The 20,553-nt window shown below is 36.8% G+C and overlaps 1 protein-coding gene across 5 annotated transcripts in view; it reads left to right on the forward strand.

Annotated features, from left to right (window-relative positions):
- The first annotated feature begins 454 nt into the window (after positions 1–454).
- The window catches only part of RALGAPA1 (Ral GTPase activating protein catalytic subunit alpha 1), a 137,877-nt gene continuing 117,778 nt past the window's right edge, over positions 455–20,553 (forward strand). For 3 of the 5 annotated variants that reach the window (XR_014176616.1, XM_081968512.1, XM_081968514.1), the window contains exons 1-11: positions 456–676; positions 6,715–6,825; positions 8,315–8,364; positions 11,055–11,112; positions 12,889–12,932; positions 13,559–13,736; positions 14,661–14,776; positions 15,569–15,707; positions 16,210–16,418; positions 16,700–16,939; positions 19,772–19,963. Coding sequence is in view for 4 of the 5 variants with exons in the window: in XM_081968512.1 (XP_081824638.1) it covers positions 571–676; positions 6,715–6,825; positions 8,315–8,364; positions 11,055–11,112; positions 12,889–12,932; positions 13,559–13,736; positions 14,661–14,776; positions 15,569–15,707; positions 16,210–16,418; positions 16,700–16,939; positions 19,772–19,963 (1,443 nt within the window). In the remaining variant the exon portion in view is untranslated. Of the gene's footprint in view, positions 677–6,714; positions 6,826–8,314; positions 8,365–11,054; positions 11,113–12,888; positions 12,933–13,558; positions 13,737–14,660; positions 14,777–15,568; positions 15,708–16,209; positions 16,419–16,699; positions 16,940–19,771; positions 19,964–20,553 lie in introns of all 5 variants that reach the window. The other 2 variants (XM_081968513.1, XM_081968515.1) reach the window with 2 other exon arrangements.

Raw genomic sequence — 20,553 nt, forward strand, 5'->3', positions numbered from 1 at the left:
TAACCCAGCTACGACATCGGTCTTCGAAGAATTCCAAAAGACATCCCTGTTCTCTAAATCGGTTCCCTTCCCCCGCCCTCAAAAAGAATCCATAAAGAGAAGTTATCCCATGACCTAAAAGGCAAGCGACGATTGAGGAGAGGCGAATAAACAAGTCTCCCAGTGATGACCTCAAAGGAGAGGAGTTGTCATGGGGACCTTCGCATTCGCGCCCGACGGCTGTCGTGAAATGAGATGAATACGGAGGGCGTAGGGAAGGAGGAGGAGTAACGCGATGTTGAGCGGGGGGGAAGCCTAAAGCCACCCCCCCCCGGTCTCCCAGTCCTGCTCTTCGCTGGGATTGCGCCGGCCGCACCCCCTTTGCTTCGAAGCCTCGAGGCGGCGCCTCGGCTATGTAGGGAAAGCCGAATTGGGGTGGGAGGGAGGGGGGCGGATTTCAAGGCCGCGGCTCTCTCCTCCCGAGCTTTCGGGGAGGAGAGGGGGCGGGGGGGTCCCCGGCGGCGATTGGTGCACCAACAGCCCGAGAATCGGGAACCGCGACGACCCGTCCCCGAGCGCTCGGCAGTCGGGATGTTCTCCAAGAAGCCGCACGGCGATGTGCGGAAATCCACCCAGAAGGTGCTGGATACCCGCAAGGACCCACTGACCCGGCTGAAGCACCTGCGCGTGGTTATCGGTGAGGAGGGGGGGTTAAGGGCTGAGGTGCGGGACCCTGGCAGCAGGGGCTGCTCCCTCTCGCTCTCTTTGTCCCTCTGGACCAGGTTGTGTAGCCCGAGGGAAGGATCGGATCCTCTTTTGCGCAGGGAGCACTTTCCTCTCCATACAGCATTTTACTTCTCTTTGAGGAGAATTATTTCACCCGAGGAGGTCTCAACAGCGCATTGGGATGTGGAAAAACAGGTGCTTTCTCTCCCCCCCCCCAGATGAGCCCCAAGAAGCTCCAAGGCTTTGTTGGCATGACAACTGAGGGCAATATGGGGAGGCCAAAGGCAAGGAAGAGATACCTGAAATGAGCTGAAATCATTGGGGGGGGGGGTTGTTTGTTTTGTCTTTTTATATACATTGAGAGTATATGCACCAAAGACAAATTCCTTATGTGTCCAATCACACTTGGCCAATAAATAATTCAATTCTGTTCTGTTCTATTTTGCAAGCCTAGGTTTACTCCCTGTTTATAGGCATGTCTAGATGAGGTAGATTCCCTGCTGTGTCTGGCACCACAATATTTAAATTGGACTTTCCAACAGGGTATAGGATGTGTTTTCCTCAACTGGATTTAGGAGCTTTCATTGCTGTGGTTAATGTAGGAGGTCCTGTGCAGAAGATCCTGGTTTGGGAAACTAGTGTACTGCCCTGTAACTTCGAGCACCTGTTGTCTAGATTGCAGAAAAAATACTTTGTGATGCTTCAGACATCTAAAAGAGAAAGGGATACTGTTCGATCTGAATTGTTTGGCTTTTGTGTAATTGCATGAAGTGACCACCTGGATAGTCCCTTATACTGAAATTTGTGTGTCTTTGTTTCTCTTTGCTGTTCCATTTAATGAACAGTTTACAGTTTTTCTGGTCTCTGTTTTTGACAATTTCCAGAGAGGCTGCTGTGTTATGCTGTTGGGTCAGACAAGAATATTTTGACATCTTAGAGACAAATACATTTACTAAGACTTTGCCTCCGGTGGCATGGAATCTACTTAATCTTGATTCTTCTATTTACAGAATCATAGAATTCTGGGGGGACACGTCTTGTGACTTTGCCTTATGATAAGGATTTATACACTATAATTATATTTAATAAATAAGGAATAGGAGAAAGTTGCCTCATAAAGTATCTGACTGTTGGTACAGCAAGTAATTAATGCTTCAGATAACTTTTCAGATAAAATGTTTGCCAATGTTATCTAGAGATTCCAGTAGCTGGTGTTAGAATTTTTGGAATACAAAGCATATGATCTGCTATTGAATTATAACATTTCCTGATGTATATGTTACATGAATGTCACTGCCAGGAAAATTAATACATTTTGTTGACTTTCCTTAAAGTATCAGTAGTTTCTTCAGTCTCTCATGACAATTGTTTCAAGCAATAAAACAGTCAGATAAAGAATAGGCCTGTCTAAATGTAGTTTTGTCAGTCCAATTAAACACATATCATAAAAACTCTGAAATGGTTTGGCTTTTAGATTTGATGATAAAATAACCTTTATTTGCAATAGCATTGCATTCTATGACTTGATAGGCATTAGTATTTGAATGAAATAAAATTGTTTACTGAATTTCCTGTTAACTTTAACATGTATTCCACTTTTAAGAAGAATGCTCTATAAAATGAATATAATTAAAACAATACATATAGAAATATGTATGTTTTTGAGGTCAATAACTAATTCAATTTTCTCCCTTGTTAGGACCTTTATTATGTGGATAAATTAGCACCAAAGTTGAGGGAAATATGGCTCTTACTACTAAAGTTAAAGAATGGATATATGCCATACTTATTTCTCATGACTTTTAGTACCATTATTTATATTTTGCATTATATATCTATTATTAGTTATACATATCTTTGTATAAATATTAGTGATGCTTTTGTTGTACATTGTAAACAGCTAAGGCCATTCAGAGTATGTGTGGGGGGTTACATTTTATAAATAATTAAATAAGAGGCAATCTATTTAACAGAGGCATTCCCTAGGGCAAATTTTATTTATAAAGTATACCATTCACATAAGCCAAATTGATATTAATTTTAATATGCAGTCTTATTTATTCTGTTCGTCATTTAATAATATGTATTATTTATAAAAATAAACACAAAAAGACTATAGCAATTAGCAATATAAGATCCTTATAACATGAACATTAGGAAAGTGATCACAAAGGAGAGCCACTAATGGAAAAGCTTTCCTTTCCATACCAGTTCTTCAGATTACCATTTGAGGTGCCTCTGTACATAGTCTTAAGGAACAGACATATGGAATAAGGTATTTCTCTAAATCTTGAAATTTTAAACCAAGTAGACTTCATGTAGACACTTCTCCTGTTTCTTATTTTTAACAAAATCTTCAATACTCTGGCCATCAAGTTTCAATCTATAGTCCTCATTCAGTATCTGGCTGGCTTAGAAACCATTCTTAGTTGCTGATGAGAATATAACTTTATTACCAATCCTTGCATTTATTACCTTCACAGATCTGTAAAGCAAAAGATAGCTGAAATAAGATCAAAAGTTAGTTACGTTTTCACTTAGTGACTACTTTGCTTACTAGTAAAGTTGCCAATACTAATTGTGGTCACTAAATGAGGACTACCTGTATGTGTGTGTGTGCACGCGCGCATACACACACACATCAATAAATGCAAATGTTTAAGAACCTCTGTTGAAATTTTATTTTCAATTTTGGAAAGCTCTCAAAACTTGGTTTTGCCATTGAGCCTGGGGATCCCACAGAAGCATGGAGTTTATTAAATGGCTGGTATAAATTTAGACTGGACTCTTCCCTGTCATTTTGTTATTCTATTATTAATTGTTTTTAATAGGTTTATTGGTTGAATTGTAATGAGAGCCGGTTTATGTAATAGTTAAAGCATCAGATTAGAGACCGAAGGGCTGTGAGTTCTAAGTCCGCCTTGGGCACAAAACCAGCTGCGTGAATTTGGGCCACTCACTTTTTCTTAGACCTAGGAAGAAGGCAATGGCAAACAATTTCTTTAAAAACTTGTCAACAAAACTGTAGCGATTTGTCCAGGCAATCTCCAAGAATCTGACCCAACTGAAAAAAAGAAAAAGGTTTTATGTTGATTGTTTAGTTCCACTTTAAATTGTATACACTGCCTAGACCAGAGTCATATGTAATTGAGATGGGCAGCTATACAAATGCAATAAATGTATAATTAAGAAACAATAGAAGCTGGCATAACCTCTACATGGTACAGAGTAAAACATGACAGCTCAAAATTTGAATACATTGTTATTTATATTTAGTTTAAAGATTCAAAGTAAGAAAAAGTAAGAAAAAGGTACATATGCCAGGTATATTCTGAATGAATTTTAGCTCATGAGCTTGTTTAAAATAATTATTTGATGGAATTTAAAAATATCCCTGTAGAAAAGATTTTGATAGGGGTATTGTTCTGCAGATTTTTGAAAAAAAAATAATGGAAAACATTTTACAATATGGATTAGTATTTGCATTAACATGTATCTTGAGACATTTGCGCTAATATGTATTTTGGCTTACTCTTTCAGAGACTACATAAGGCCTTGAGCTACTAGGAGCATACATTTTTAATCTTCATACAAGGATTTGCATGATTTGCAAATGTGCAAGTTTTTTTTAAAATTGTCCTGCACTTATAATAAAGCCTGTCAGAGTCACTGATATAATAACTGTGCATTCTATTTTATGAGCTACTTTTAAAACAAAACTTAACTTTTTTTGGTGAAAAAGAGAAACACATGTTCAAAGGCATTTAATTATAAACATTCACACTGTCTAAATCATATTTACTTTTTAAGGGTAGATTTAATCTGATAGACAGTATATTTGAAATATTTATTAATTTGATATTTAGGTGAGTCACTTCAAGGTTCAAAAGTTTATAATGTTAAAAATACAAATTAACATGTTGGATAACACAGTCAAGATAAATGAAACATGCCCTCAATTTTTTTCCCCATTTAGATAATTACCAAAAAATAATTTTAAAAAGTCTAAAAGAGGCAGATGATATAAAAACCCTGTACTGCAAAAAGAATAGTTCTGAATATGGAAATTCCATAAGACGTTTACAGGAGAAATATCTATTCTGATTTTATAAATTGTGATGTTCCTTTTGATGAGGAATTATGTGCTCATGGGTACCACTTTAAAAACAATCAGGATAATACAGCAAACATATGTTTTAAAGCATGTAGAGAATGAAATAAAACTATTTAAGACAGTCCTGCCAAACAATATTGTCACCTTTTTTGATATTATTAAAGGTGGAATTAATATAAGCTTCCTACAGTGAGCCAAAATTTAGCCAAATTTTTGTCCCAGAAAATGTTCTGTCTCCATCAACAAATTATCTTGATGTTAGGGCATAATGTTATCTTGCATCATAAGAAAATAATTTTAGCAATAGGAAACTCCAATTACATTGAATCTGGGTTCAGTTACATCTAATGCTAACAGTGAAGGTGAAGGTTTTCAGAAACCTTTATGTCTACACAAGCCTCCTTACAAAGGCTTTTTATAAGTACAGTAAGAGATCTTGTTATCCTCTCCATAGTCTTTTAATGTAAGTCTCAATCTATTATTTTGTAGTCATGTTGCTCCATCTCTTTCTTATCTCTCCTTACAGATTCTATTTTCTCAATTAAATCTACTTTTATCTTTGCTTTTAACATAAACTGCCATAATTAATGATAGTATATAGACCATAGCTTTTGGATGCCTTTTTCAATCAAGCTCTGTTCTTGATAATATCACCAGGTAAAAGGCGGCAGGAGAGTTTAGAATTGAGGAAATAGCAAATTTTGAGCTGCTACCCAAGTGCCTTTTCTATAGGGATATATAGGAATTTTAAACTTTCTTCTTCCTATCCAGCCCTGGCCAGATCTTGCCCATTTTCAAACACAATAAAAGTAGACCAGATTTGGTCCAGAAGAATAATCCAGTTGACCAACAAACAAATAAGAGTCCTAAAGTCCCTTTAAATATTTTTGCCAATAGATAAAATTCAACTTCATGTGCCATGCCAGGAATTCACTAGGTTTCAAAAGGATAATAAATATTATAAAATAAATAAATAGTCCTGATTTACCTTAGTGGCAGGACACTTTTGAGCTCCTTGGTATTGATCCTAAGGCTCAAGTTAGTTCATATAACTGTGATTGAGTCTTCAAACTTTAAGAAATTTCAATGACTGTATTTTAGGCCAAAGAAGTTGATGGTATCTCAATACCAAACATCAAATCATAGGAAAAAATGTATCACAATTATATTATAAAATAATCTCCTCTGTAGCTATATTTGTTATTTATATGGTAGGAAATTAGTTTAATTTATTAATCATATTTTCAGTCAGAAGTACATAATTCAGATACCTAAAACTTTGCTCCCATAACATGACAGAAAGGGAAATTAAAGTAAAACAAATGTAGTTTGTCTTAGCCATGCTTGTTTTAACAAGAACACTCTCCTGTATGTAATCAAAGGGCAAATGAAATATTCAGCCAGTCAAAACATGCACCTCAATTATATTGCAGGTTTGGCCAAACAAATGAACTTGATATTTAAAGTTGTTTTGCCTAGTGCCTCTTAAATTAATAGGACTGTGGTGTTTTGCTGTTTTATCTACGAAATAATTAATGGCATATACACAATAACATATTAGAGTGTGAGAACATGTGTGATAGCCTAGCAGCACTGGGCTTATGGTTGCTAATATCTGAAATGTGATACAGTATATATTAGCTTATATGTAGAAGATAAAAGTATTTTTGCATATTTTCCCTACTAAATTACAGGATTAATTTAAATTAATTAAATTAAATCAGGACAAATTTCCTGTTGTCCCATGAAAGCCTTGTTTTATATACTGGTAAAATACACCATATCACTTTTATAGATTTGATTATTTCTATTTGTAAAACGTTTATGCTTTCAACATTGATTAGCTTGCTTTAAAAGATTATATACATTAACATTATGTCCTACTTATTTTGCAGAGAATTCAGAATCTATTGACCTTAAGCAGTTTTTTGAATTACATTTTTCACATATATATTACGTGTTTTTTGAAAATTTTGTGACTATTGAAATAAGTCTGAAACAGAAAGGTAAGAACAAAAATTAAATATATAACTTCCATTTGTAGTCCTGGACATTTTGAAATGTATAATTTTTGTATAAGCATAATTTATTGAAAGGATTTACCAAAATGTTTCAGTTTAAACTATTTACTGCTATGATTAATCCTATTGATACACATTAATAAGGCACTATTTTGTGGCTGTATTAATACATTTTAGTAAAACATTATTTATGATATAAATCAATACAATATAAGTGTTAGATTGCTATCATGGTGGCCAGGTTCATGTTTGTGCTTGCCATGAAAACTTAATGGATGATTATTAACTATTAACATACTATTAGCTCAGCCTGCCTCATGTTGATATTGTTGATATAAAGAAAAACAGGAGTGCTGTGTTCTGATTAGTTTATTATTCCCTACCTTTATATTGTACATCTCACGGTAGTATACATAATGCTTTATCCTTTTAACCTTGAACTTCTGATAAGAAAGCAGCATGTAAATCTAACAAATACCATGCCAATATACATTCAGTAATTAAAACCTGATAATTTGATTTTTTAAAAAACTCTTCACTGATTTGTGAATATCAGTATGACTTCAATGTACTTGTTTACAGTTCCAATTGTTCAGACAAACAAAATTTTATTTTTAAACTGGCTTCACACTTTCATGCCAATTTTATTTCAGTACAGGTAGTCCTCAACTTATGACCACAATTGAGTTGCGCCCTATTTTATGACTTTTTTGCTTTGTTGTTAAGCAAATCACTGCAGTTCCTAAGTGACTCATGCAGTCACTAAGCAAATCTGACTTCCTTCATTGACTTTGTTTGTTAAAAGCAGGTTGGGAAGGTCATAAATGTCAATTGTATGACCCTGGGATGCTGTAATCATTATAAATACATGCTGAATTTTTGATTACATGACCCTGGGCAATGCTGAGACTGTTGTAAATGTGAGCACTGGTCGTAAGTCACTTTTTTCAGTGCCATTGTAACTTTGAATGGTCGCTGAATGAATGGTTATAAGTTGAACACTCTCTGTATGAGCTTGTTGATCCATCACTAAAAATTCTTATATCAACAACATTGGGAGAAAAAAGAATATTAAAGCAGATGGGTGGCAATCAAGAAGTTTGCACCTAGTCAAAGCCTAGTCAAAGTTTGTCAATGGGTATGGAATTATATAAATTGAAACTTGATTATAAATGGCAAAATGGCAGATATTGTTAATCCATTTGTAGAGATTCTTGCTTTCTCATTTTACCTATCAGGTAGTGGACAGAACAGCAAACACCAGAACCTATTTTTGTAGGAGAGGATCAAATGGTTGATATGGAACAGGTCTTGCTGTTCCACCTTTGCCTCTAGATAGCTGACATAAATCTTACACAGTATATTGTAGGAAAAAATATTTTTTCTGAATGGAATTCATTGTGTCATAGTATTATGCTTATTTTCATCATTTAATACTCAGTTGCTGTAACCTACCCTTTTCTCTTCTGTTTAGGTCACAAATCTCAAAGGGAAGAACTAGATGCTATACTTTTTATTTTTGAGGTATGGATATAGACTTACTTCCACTGTACCATGAACATACAGTAATTTATTTTGATGAACTTGTGATATATTTTCTTAACTTGTAAAAACCCAGAATTTACTCTAATAATTCCATGCTTTTTACACTTTTGGTTTTAACTAGCTTCTCTTTCTTTCTCTTCAACATTGGCAGAACTCAAATGGCAAAAAAGAGAGGGCTGTAGAGAGTGTTATCTTGGGACATAGTCTAGATAGTTCTTTTAGGTGAAACAGAAATCCGTGCATTCAAAAATACTTCTGATTCAGTGCTAATGGCATTATCTTCAAATTTGAACACAAGTGAAATTAAATCTTAAGTACTTTATTAAAAATGTAGATATTTGCAAACAAACCCTATCTCTTCTATTCATAGGTTTCTTTGTATTATAATAATTGTGTATCATGCATAGAATTCCATATTCTCATAGCTGTAGATAGCATATACACAATTTCTTTCCTTGCTTGCAGCTTGTTTGAAAAAGTAGAATTTTCACATAATTTGAGTTAAACAATAAATATTGAGTAATAATTTTTGCTTTCAATATATGAAACTATTCAGACTTTCACAAAAGAAAATTTAACTCATACTAGTCTGGATTGTCAGCTTGCTTTATCTCCATGGCCGTCATAAATACTTGTTGTAGATTGTCAGAATTTGAGGCCTAAAAGTAGGCAGCTACAATAGATGTATTTGCACAACATGTTATATCATTTGTATGCTAATATCGATATTGCCTTCATAGGCCTATATCATAAAGTTAATTAGCTATGTCATGGCTAATTTAAAAAACTGAAAAGAATTAATACATCATGACTAAGCATAGGACAAGAACAAACTGTAATGTGTACATTCACAATAACAAGGGCAATTGAATGTTTCCTGTGAATTAACCTATAAATCTGATCATTCACAAGAGTAATGTTTTTGTTACTTCAAAATATGTATTTTTAGTTTATGAAACGGCATTATAGTTTTTGCAGTTTTCAAGGTATTCTGATGTTGAATACTGGAATGCAAAAAAAAATATTCAAGTAAAAAAACTTAATAGAATCTAGAAATAGAGCTCTACAATGAAAAGCAGGACATACAGTAAATGTCTTAACTGAAATAATAAACATTATTAATGTTATAAATGCAGTTTATGTACCATATTTTTCGGAGCATAAGACGCACCAGAGTATAAGATGCACCCAGATTTTGAAGAGGCATTTTTTTTAAAAAGTAGGTAATAGATAGAGGGATAGAGAGAGAGAGAAAGAGAGAGAAATACAGTAGTAGGTAGGGAGAGAGAGAGAGTAGTTAGGTAGGTAGGTAGATAAAGGGGGAGAGAGAGAGAGAAATACAGTAGGGAGGGAGGGAGGGAGAGAGTGTAGATAGGTAGGTAGGTAGGTAGGTAGGTAGGTAGGTAGGTAGGTAGGTAGAGGATAGAGGGAGAAATAGAGAGAGAGAGAAATACAGTAGATAGGGAGAGAAAGAGAGAGTAGATAGGTTGGTAGGTAGAGAAAGGGATAGAGAGAGAGAACTAGAGAGAGAGAGAGAGAAATACAGGAGGGAGGGAGAGAGAGAGTAGATAGGTAGGTAGGTAGAGAGAGAGAGAGAGAGAGAGAAATACAGTAGATAGGTAGGGAGAGAGAGAGTAGATAGGTTGGTAGGTAGATAAAGGGATAGAGAGAGAACTAGAGAGAGAGAGAGAAATACGGGAGGGAGGGAGGGAGAGAGAGAGTAGGTAGGTAGGTAGAGGGATAGAGAGAGAAAAATAGAGAGAGATAGAGAGAAATACAGTAGATAGGGAGAGAGAGAGTAGGTAGGTTGGTAGGTAGAGGGATATAGAGAGAAAAATAGAGAGAAATACAGTAGATGGGAGATAAGTAGATAAAGAGAGAGAGAGAGAAATACAGTAGGGAGGGAGAGAGAGAGAGTAGGTAGGTAGATAAAGTGAGCGAGCGAGCGAGAAATAGAGAGAGAGAGAGAGAAATACAGTAGGTAGGTAGGGAGAGAGAGAGTAGGTAGGTAGGTAGATGTTTCCAGGTGTATTTATCCATGTGCTGGAGAAGGAAATCGCTGACAACCTGTAGCACCTAAAATTCATCAACCACTCTATCTAAACAGCTTTCCGAAAGGGGAAAAAAAAGGTTTTGCACTCTGCAAACCTCCCCAAAACGGCCTGTTTTTCGCAAACATGGGCCCGTTTTTTTTCAAATAAAAGGCATGAATAGCCTTTGGGGGGCTTGCAGAGTGCTCTTGGTGGGTGGGGGGCCAAAAAAGAGCAAAAAATGGCCCTCTTTTCGCAAAAATGGCCCGTTTTTTCTCAAAAAAATGCATGCATAGCCTTACAGAGGCTTATAGAGTGCTGCTGGGGGCTGGGGAAAAAGGAACTGCCCATTTTTTGCTCATTTCTGCCCTCCCCAGCCCCCAGGAGCTGTCTGAAAGCCTCCATAAGCCTATGCATTTTGATGAAGGGGACGGGGCTTCAGGAGGCAAAAAATGATGTATTCGGTGTATAAGACACACCCAGATTTTCAGACTCTCTTTAGAGGAAAAAAGGTGCATTTTATACTCTGAAAAATATGGTATTACTTTATTTTATTGATTTTACTTAATTTTATTACATCAGCTATTTGTTTCCATTCCTAGTGATTGTGTCATGATTTGTTTTCATTCTGCTTTTTAGAAAATTTTACAACTTCTTCCAGAAAGAATTCACCAGAGATGGCAATTTCACAGTATTGGTATGTATTTACCTTTGAGTAAGGACTTGCCTAGTAATAATTTTTCTATCCTTGGTTCCTATTCTGAATTTAATGTCAGTGTGGTTTTAAAACTTGACTACACTATCGTCTTGGCAGGAAAAAGGTTGGCAGTTCTAAGAACTAGAGAGATTACAGAACCAAATGTTCTGAATAATAAATCTAATGTGATTTATTGAAATGATTGTATTCATTAATGTGATTGAAATGCTAGACATATATTAATCAATAGTGGGTCCAATATGCATGAGGAAAATAATAGGAATTATGTAAAGATAGAAGACATTGCCTTAGAGCAGTGATGGCTAACCTTTTTATCGTCGCATGATGAAAGCACATGTGCGTGACAGCACCCATGATGCAATGCATGCGTGACACTCCCCCCATGTGCATGCGCACATCACCCCTATGCTCCCTGCACATTCGCACGTGACCCCCCATACCCTATTTTGAGCCTAGTAGACCTCCGTGCAGCCTCCTGGGACCAAAAACGGGCTGGGTGGACGTGTTGCGCCCCCCTGTGCATGTGTGCATGTCTCCCACATGTGCCCCGTGCATGCACGGCAGAGACCTGAAAAATCAGCTGGCCGGCGGGTGGTGCTCTATGTGTCACAGGTTCGCCTTAGAGCAAATAATAGTAGCCTGTGGCCCTTTAGCTATTAAGAACTGCAAGCCTAGATTAGGGAAGCTACATGCCGCAAAAGCTAGAAGGCCAAAGTTAGATACCTCTTCTTGATAAGAGTTCATAGGAATATCTTTTGTAACTAGTGGGGTCCTTCCTTGGTGTTCTCTGAGGTTGGCTTTTTTCTTATTTATTTATTTATTTTACCGTGCTTCTAGACCGCCCCCTCTCCCGAAAGGGACTCGGGGCGGTGTACAGTCCATGTAAAGAATATATCAAAATACAATAAATAGAAGAATTAAATATGTACAGTTAAATATGGAGGAGGTTAAAACTTGCAGTTGGTTCATTACCAGTGCACTGATAATGTTAGCAATAACAATTTCACTTAGACTTATATACCACTTTACAGCCCTAAGTGGTTTACAGAGTCAGTATTTTGACCCAAACAATTTGGATCCTCATTTACCCACCTCAGAAGGATGGAAGGCTGAATCAACCCTGAGCCTGGTGAGATTTGAACTGCCAAATTGCAGCCAGCAGAAGTAGCCTGCAGTACTGCATTCTAACCACTGCACCACCCTGGCTTATGTTACCTAATTTGATAATGAAACATCTGCAAGAAAAGAACCAAGCTCAGATAGCACCAAGGACACTGGCATTCAACCCTGAGCTGCAAATATTCTCTTCTGTAAGAAAGATTCTGTATGAATGGTTATTTACATATGGTTTTTATATGAATGTTTATGAATTTAATTCAAATTGCAATCTGATGAATGTTTTATAAGGAATGAATATCTTGTTGTTATAGTCCTGTAATGCTATTTGTAATGACCGTACAAAGTTCATCAATGCTGCATCTTTTCATTCACAGAAGATGCCCTTTAAACTGTCAAGAATATATTGTTGTGTATATTGTATTTGTTTGGAAAATAGAGTCATACAATGATTCAAAGGTGATCTTTTGACACTTCTGGCATATAGCCTATTGCCAGTTGGAATTAAGATCACCAAAAGTAATCTAGAGATTGCCAAGGACTTGTTAAAAAGACTTTATCAAGTCTGACCGAGAACTCTCACAGTTTATCTTACCTGTAAAGGGATGAATATTAACTGTATTGTTTCCTATTTTTCAGGCTTAATTTTAAAGAAATTACTTCACACGGGGAATTCTTTAAAGGTATGCTTAAAACGTTTTAGGTATAAAATATAAGAACTAGAGATGACATGTGGATATTTTTGTAATACAGCTAATCTGTGATTTACAATTATTCATTTAGCAACCATTCCAAGTTACAGCAGCACTGAAAAAAAGTGACTTATTGCCATTCGTCATGCTTACGACTATCATAACATTTCCATAGTCACATGAACAGAATTCAGGTGCTTGGCAACCGGCATGTATTTATTGCTGTAGGGTCTTAGGTCATGTGACTGCCATTATCAGCCAACCTCTGTCAAGCAAACTCAATGGGGGAAGTCAGAGTCACTAAATGATTGTACGATTCACTTAACAACTGCAGTGATTCTCTAATCAATCGTGGCAAAAGAGATTGTAAAATTGTGTGTGACTCACTTAAAAAAACTGCCTTTCTTAGCAATGGAAATTCTGGTCCCAATTCTGGTAGTAAATTGATTACTACTTGTATTGGGTCAGAACTTTAAAAATCTTATTCAAGGCGTCTTATTTAATATATTGGGAGTATCTCTAATTGTTATTTTAGCACTGGACTAATACAACTGAAGTATTCAAAGTTATCATTAAATAAATGTGAAATTTAAACTTTTTTTATTTCATTATTTAAGATTCGTCGTGAAGGTGTCCGTCTATTCCTCTTATGGTTGCAAGCACTTCAAAATAATTGTAGTAAAGAACAGTTGTGTATGTTTTCTTGTTTAATCCCTGGATTTCCGCCACCACAGTCTGAACATGGTCCTCAGACACTAGATAATCTCATAAACCCTGTGCTAAATGTACAAGAAAGTAAGTATGAAATGTGCATTTTCAAAAAAAAATTGTGATGGTTAGTATAATCCCAAACATATTAACTCAGATGTAATTCCTAGTTTTTATGATGTTGTTGCATCCTCATAATTAGTGCTCTGTTTGAGTATGTAGAAAGTAAGGAGTGTATTCCTATCCCTTGTGAGGGCTGAAACCTCCTCAATATTCTTTTAAGAAAAAATAAGAACCTCTGTGTGTTTTATGTGAACTTTAATTAGTGCAAAATATCAACTACCCAACAGTGCCAGGATCATTTTATACAGAATACCAGACAAAATCATTACATTTATCTGAGACTTAAAAGGGGTGTGTGTCTGTGTGTGTGTGTTTTTTCAATATGTACCTCCATCCTTCAGATGAAACTGTGTGTGTATTGTTGTTGTTGACTATTTTGATTGATTCCTGGAATGGAGGGATAAAAGTACATATTTAAATAAAAAAAAACCAAGCATGAGTAGACAATGCTGAATTATGGCAAAGACCTTTCTAGTCCAATCCCACAGTTACCCATCAAATCTCTGTGTGTCGTGTATTTTAATTACTCTTAGCTACATTAAATGCTTATTTGAACAGAAAGACAGAACATTAAATTAAATAAATAAAACAAATTAGCCTAGCAAGCAGGACGGCATTCTCTTTAACTTCCTCAATAAGTGTTATGAAGCATACTATTTCTGATGTTTGTAATCTGCATACTTGAGAGAAAGTAGGATGGACTTGATTTAAATGTTACAGGTTTATAATATACTGAAAATTACAATTCGTAGTTGAAAAAATTGTACAACTGAATATTCTTCTAATGCTGTATCTAAATAAATGTTATTGTGTGATTATATATATAAGCTGATAGAAATCCATTTTAGATTTTTGCCAACAATGATCTTAATATTTATTATTGAACAGCACAAGTGACTGTGGAAGAAATTACTCCACTTGTCCCACCACAGTCAGGAGATAAAGGACAGGATGATCTGACAAGCTATTTTTTAGAAGCACTTTTAAAATACTTAGTAATTCAGGTAAGTTGGTTGTATTTTGGAGGGGGGGAGGAGAGATTGGTTTTCTAATATAAACCAAATTAATAACTGGGTAAGATTCAGTTTAATGCAGATATCTTTGTTCTCTAATAAAATGAGCATATGTTTAGAAGCATTTTTAAGAATTAGGAATTGGAATGTTTGTTTAAAATTAATACATTTAATGTAAATTATGCACATTACAATATAAATTTTACAATAACATTTTATATTTAGTTATTACTTACATAAACATAGTTTCTTAAAAGAGCGATTCTATAAATGAGGGAGTATATCTTTATTTATTACAATAATTGTATTAATATTTCAGGGTAATAGTATCCCCCAAAACAGTTTGCAAGTTGTATAAGCAACTGTAAACAAAAACAATATATATTACAAAAATAAAAATAAACGTCCACAATCCTTCTGATGGGGAAATTGATGGTGGTAATCTTCTTTTCTGCCCCTGAAGTTATTCTTATGTTTTCTAATTCCTGGAAAAAAATGAAATAAGGTCAGAGTTTCAACCCATCACATTGAAAATTCAGTCAAGATGCATCACGCTGAAGAGCAAAGAGCTACTTCTATATCTTGCTCAAGACCCAGAGATTAAGTAGAAATAAAATCACAATCTACTCAATTTAAAATAGGAACATACTAAAATGCAGAATGAAACAGATGGAAATGAGTGAAAATAACTACTAATAGCATATAGTTGATACATTTAAAATATATAATTGCATTATATCTGTCTCTGAAATAGATATAAATAATCCAACATTCATATTGTAGGTCAAAAGTCTGGAATGGAAGAACAGAGAAAATCAAGAAAAGGGATTTTCATTCTTATTTTCACATTTTAAGAAATATTACTTGCCTTATATTTTCCCAAATATGTGTAAAGAAAACAGCTTGTATAACCCAGTTCTCGGTAAGCATTATTTCAGTATTTTTAGAAGCATTTTCCATGAGTCATTGAATTTAATTCTGAGGAAATATAAATCAGAAACCTGAAACATTTACTTGGAAATTTGTCCTATTGACTTTATCTAAACCCAGTCCTAAATGCCTGTATACAATTGCAGTTTTTAGCCTTTTATATTATATTTTTATCATAGTATTCAAACTTGACCATATAGTTAACATATTTATATGCTTTGAAGAAACCAATTAGAGTCACTTTGAGATGGGCGGCTATACAAATTGAACAAATAAATAAAATCATTTGTTTGTGCTTCATAAAATAGAAGTATTGGAAGGATTTTTGGAGATCACCTAGCTCAGTCCGTTATCTGCTGCGGGATTATGTCATGTTTGCATTGAAACCTTTAAATTTTAGTCATTATCCATATTTGATTATATTTAAGTAACTAGTAATCCAAAATTAACTTTGGCTTGAAATCCTTTTCATCTTATCATTGTTTCTCCTGCAGATATGCCTCAGATGAGACCAAAGCCACATTATGTAATCATGAAGAAAGATGCTGAAACAAACGAAACAGTATATTGCACAAAGGAACCTTTCCTTAAAGCTCGCGTTATTGTCATCAGATGGTTGGTGTCTTTCTGGCTTGAGCCAAAACCTCCTGCAGGACCTCAGATTCCTGGAATGGAAGGGGAAATTGTGCCAAAGAATATTCAGGTAGAATCAAGAAGGTGATGTGATCAACTGAATAGGAAAAAAGCTGATCCTATTTATTTAATTTTCATTCTCACTTTTTTTCCCAAATAATTCTAGTTCACAAATATGGTTCCTTCTCTTTTCACAGCCGTCTATAATGTAGAGTAAGCTGGATGACTAGTTCAAAGCTTTGCTACTGGTAATAAATGGCTAAAATATCCTCCTTTCTCTCTACCAGACTTCTCCAAAAAGAGAGGGGAGGGGGCTTATCTTTGTATTTGTCATTTCATTTTTTATTTCAGAGAGCAGCTGCTACCTTGGCATCCAGAGAAGACAGCAAAAGTGATGCCACTGATAGATCTGATAGAAATCCAGAAACTGAACAATCTCATTCTAACACAAGCACACTGACTGAAAGAGAACCAAGTTCCTCCAGCCTTTGTAGTATTGATGAGGAGCATCTTACAGACATTGAAATAGTCCGAAAAGTTTTTTCTTCTAAAAGGAGTAATGTTAACTTTCTCACAGAAATATTTCATCAGGTAAAAAAAAAATCCTTTTGTTTCTGAAAAGTATTTATGTTTGGATCAATGTTTATCATAGAATCTGTTCTGTGTTTCATATAATGTTCACAAATGTAGATTTTCATTATACTCCTAATTAATAGATGGTCAGAGGCAAAATCTCAACTTACAATAATTTGCAACAGTCTTAACATCACAAAATTTTGAAGCTGTAGATATACCGTGTTTCCCCAAAAATACAACCTGTCCTGAAACTAAAGCCTTGCCACATTTTTCGCGTGGGCAAAAATATAAACCCACCTCCCAAAATAAGCCCCCTGGACAATCCCCCCCCCCCCCGACCAGGTAGAGCACCGCTCGCCGACCTAGCGGTATCCTGAAGGCACCAAGCCGCAGGAACAAGGTGGGGGCAAAGGCGCTCGCGTTGCTTGGTGCTTTCGGGGTACTGCTAGGTCGGTCAGCAGTGCTGTGACCAGCTGAAGGGGGGTGGGTTGCTGGGCAGCTGCTCTCTTGCAAGCGGTCTCCTGAAGAGCCGGGCACAGCCTCAGGGTCGAATGGCTGTGTTGCGCTGTCGCAGCAGCAACACAGCGGCCATGAGGTTACCAAGCTTGCGAGCAGCTGCCCGGCAACCCCCCTTTCCATCCGGGTACAGTGCTGCTGACCAACCAAGCAACGCGAGCACCTGTTCGCCGCCCTCCGCATCCCACGGCTCGGCGCCTTTGGAATGCGCCTAGGTGAGTGAATGGGGCTCTACATGGCTGGAGAGGGGTGTTGCGCAGCAGCTTTTCCACTCTGCACTCGCGTGAAGGGCATCTCCACTGTTGGCGCCGCCCGCCGCTTGGTTTTTTTTTTTCAAAGCACGGAGGACGGATGCCGCTCTGGAAGTACTCTCTATGGTAGCGTACAACCATAGAGTGTACTCCCAGAACAGTATCCTACCTCCGTGCTTTGGAAGCCGCAATGGAGGACAGGTGCCGCTCTGGGAGTATGCTCTATGGTTGTACGATCTGCAGCCCACAACTATAGACCATACTTCCAGAGCAGCATCCATCCTCCGTGCTTTGAAAAAAAAAAACCAAGCGGCGGGCGGCGCCAGCAGCAGAGATGCCCTGGCTTTGCAGGTACTGTACAGTTAGCCAAGGGCATCGTGAGCATGAGAGTCACGTCAGGAAGCGGAAAAGCCACTGCTCAACACACCTCTCCAGCCATGCAGAGCCCCATTCACTCACCTAGGGGCATTCCGAAGGCACCGAGCCACGGGAGGCGGAGGGCAGCGAACAGGCGCTCGCATTGCTTGGTGCCTTCTGGGTACTGCTAGGTCGGTCAGCGGCACTGTACCCGGTGGAAAGGGGGGTTGCCGGGCGGCTGCTCGCTTTGCTTGGTCATCTCATGGCTGCTGTGTTGCTGCTGTGACAGCGCAACACAGCCATTCGACCCTGAGGCTGTTCCCGGCTCTTTGGGAACCTAGTCGCAAGGGAGCAGCCACCCGGCAACCCAAAAATAATAAGCCCTCCCCTTTAATAAGCCCAAGGCCATATTTCTTGGGTCAAAAAAATATAAGACCCTGTTGTATTTTCGGGGAAACAAGGTACCAGATCATTGGATAGGGATGACAGCTCTATGCACTCAAAGTCATTCAATCTTGCCAGGGTTAAGCCAAAGGCTATTGTCCCCCATCCAGCCCACACACACCCCGCGATAGGGCAGCAGCAACATTACTTGGGCCATTGGGTGGAGATAATAGAGTTTAATATCATTAGTATACTGATACTTTAGGCCCTGTAATGCTCACACTTCCCATTGAATTAGTAGTGTATTTATGTTGGTTAAAATTGTTCTTCGTTTTAAATATTGTATTATTTCATGTTTTTTTGCACTTCAAATAAAGAGATGTGCAGTGTTCATAGAAATTTGTTCATGTTTTTTTCAAACTCTAGTCCGACCACCAACAGTTTTAGAGACCATTATTCCTCCTTAATTCACTATTGGAGACTGTGTGGGTGTTGATTCTCTCCTGCTTCCAATGTCTCTCAATGCTCATCTTGAGGTTTTTAGTTGCAGTCTTAATTGGTGCAGTTCTCAGTCTGGTTTATTGTGCGGTCATCCGAAATATATGATCAGGAGTTATTTTGAAGGAAATCCTGTTTGTTTTATTCTTTTTTTAATGGCCTATTTTAGGGAGCCTGAAGCTGCTGTTTTAATGAAGTTAGGCAAGTGGCAATAAAGTTTGTGCTCTTTTTCCCGGTAGCGGGGGGGGGGGGGGGCTCTTAAGTAAATAGATTCCTTAGGTTGAGCAAGGTACAGCAAGGACAAAGGCAAAATGGACTGCTAAATTAGCCATGCCCACCCAGTCACATGATCACCTAGCCATGCCCACCTAGACGGTCCAGCCCCCTAACAGTGTGAGGGACCCCTGATATAATTGTTTCATCCAGGATCCTAAAAAGGGGAGATGGGAAACTGGTGGGGCTTGTCCAGACAGGTGGGATCTAGCAATGGTGTTTTCCCCAGCATTATGATGCTGCTTTCATTATTCCCCCTTCAGATGCCTCTGAGTTCTGCTTTTCAAAAGACCTATGAAGGTCTTTATAAATGTAGACAAATAATAAATTGCTAAACTGGGTGGCGGTTTCTGATTTTTGTGCTGCTTTGCTCTTCTGTTTCCTTTCAAAAACAAATTGAGTGATTTTGAATTTCTAATGAAAACGACATTTTCAGTATGCTACTGTCACTGAAAGAATTCATTGGCTTTTAAACAGAATACCTTAAATTTAAACCAAAGAATCTTTTTAACTGTAATAGAAAGCTTGTTCCATAATCTACCTTATGACTCCTTTTCTCCTTAATTAGGCATTTCTATTGCCAATATGTGAAGCAGCAGCGATGAGGAAAGTGGTTAAAGTATATCAAGAATGGATCCAACAAGAAGAAAAGCCATTATTTATGAAAGAACCAGAAGAAATTGTTATATCGTTGAACATAGACAGTGATGAAAACATTGCAGAACATAATTCATCAGAGAAAGGAAAAGAAAAAGAGGAGGTAAAAACATCTGAAATCATTCTTTGATTTCTCTTTTTCCATGTTTATGTAACAGCATCTTCATTCATTGTACATCTGAGTAAATACATAAAAGAAGATTGTGAGAACCAAGTGTAAAATTGCCTAGTATAACTTGATCCTGGAAAGAAAGAAAAAGGAAAGATAAGATTATATGTATAATACAGTTTTTACACTTAACAAACTCATTTGAAGATTAAGTGAGAGGGAACTATTCTTTATTAGGACACTTGGAAATTTTGGGCCATTCTTAGACTAAAATATTATGTTCATGGATTATCTTTCCTCCATATTTTGTAGGTCCCAGAATTAATAATACCTGTTTTTAAATAAAATCTAGTTTTATCTCCAGGGATGTTTAATTCTGCTTACATATGATTGGCCATGAGATTTTCATGATTCTCTGTGTGATCAGATATATATCTTTTTTTTAAAAAAAATCTTAATATGGTTGAAGAATGTGAGTGTGAATATAATCATAGTTTATAATAGCAGTACATTATTGAAGTTTGATGATGGTAGTAGCAATGGAAGAATTTTCTCCTAGAAGGAACAACAGTTTATTGTGATAA

This window comes from Natrix helvetica (genome assembly GCF_964273705.1).
Source record: "Natrix helvetica genome assembly, chromosome: 1".
Taxonomy (NCBI): Eukaryota; Metazoa; Chordata; class Lepidosauria; order Squamata; family Natricidae; genus Natrix; species Natrix helvetica.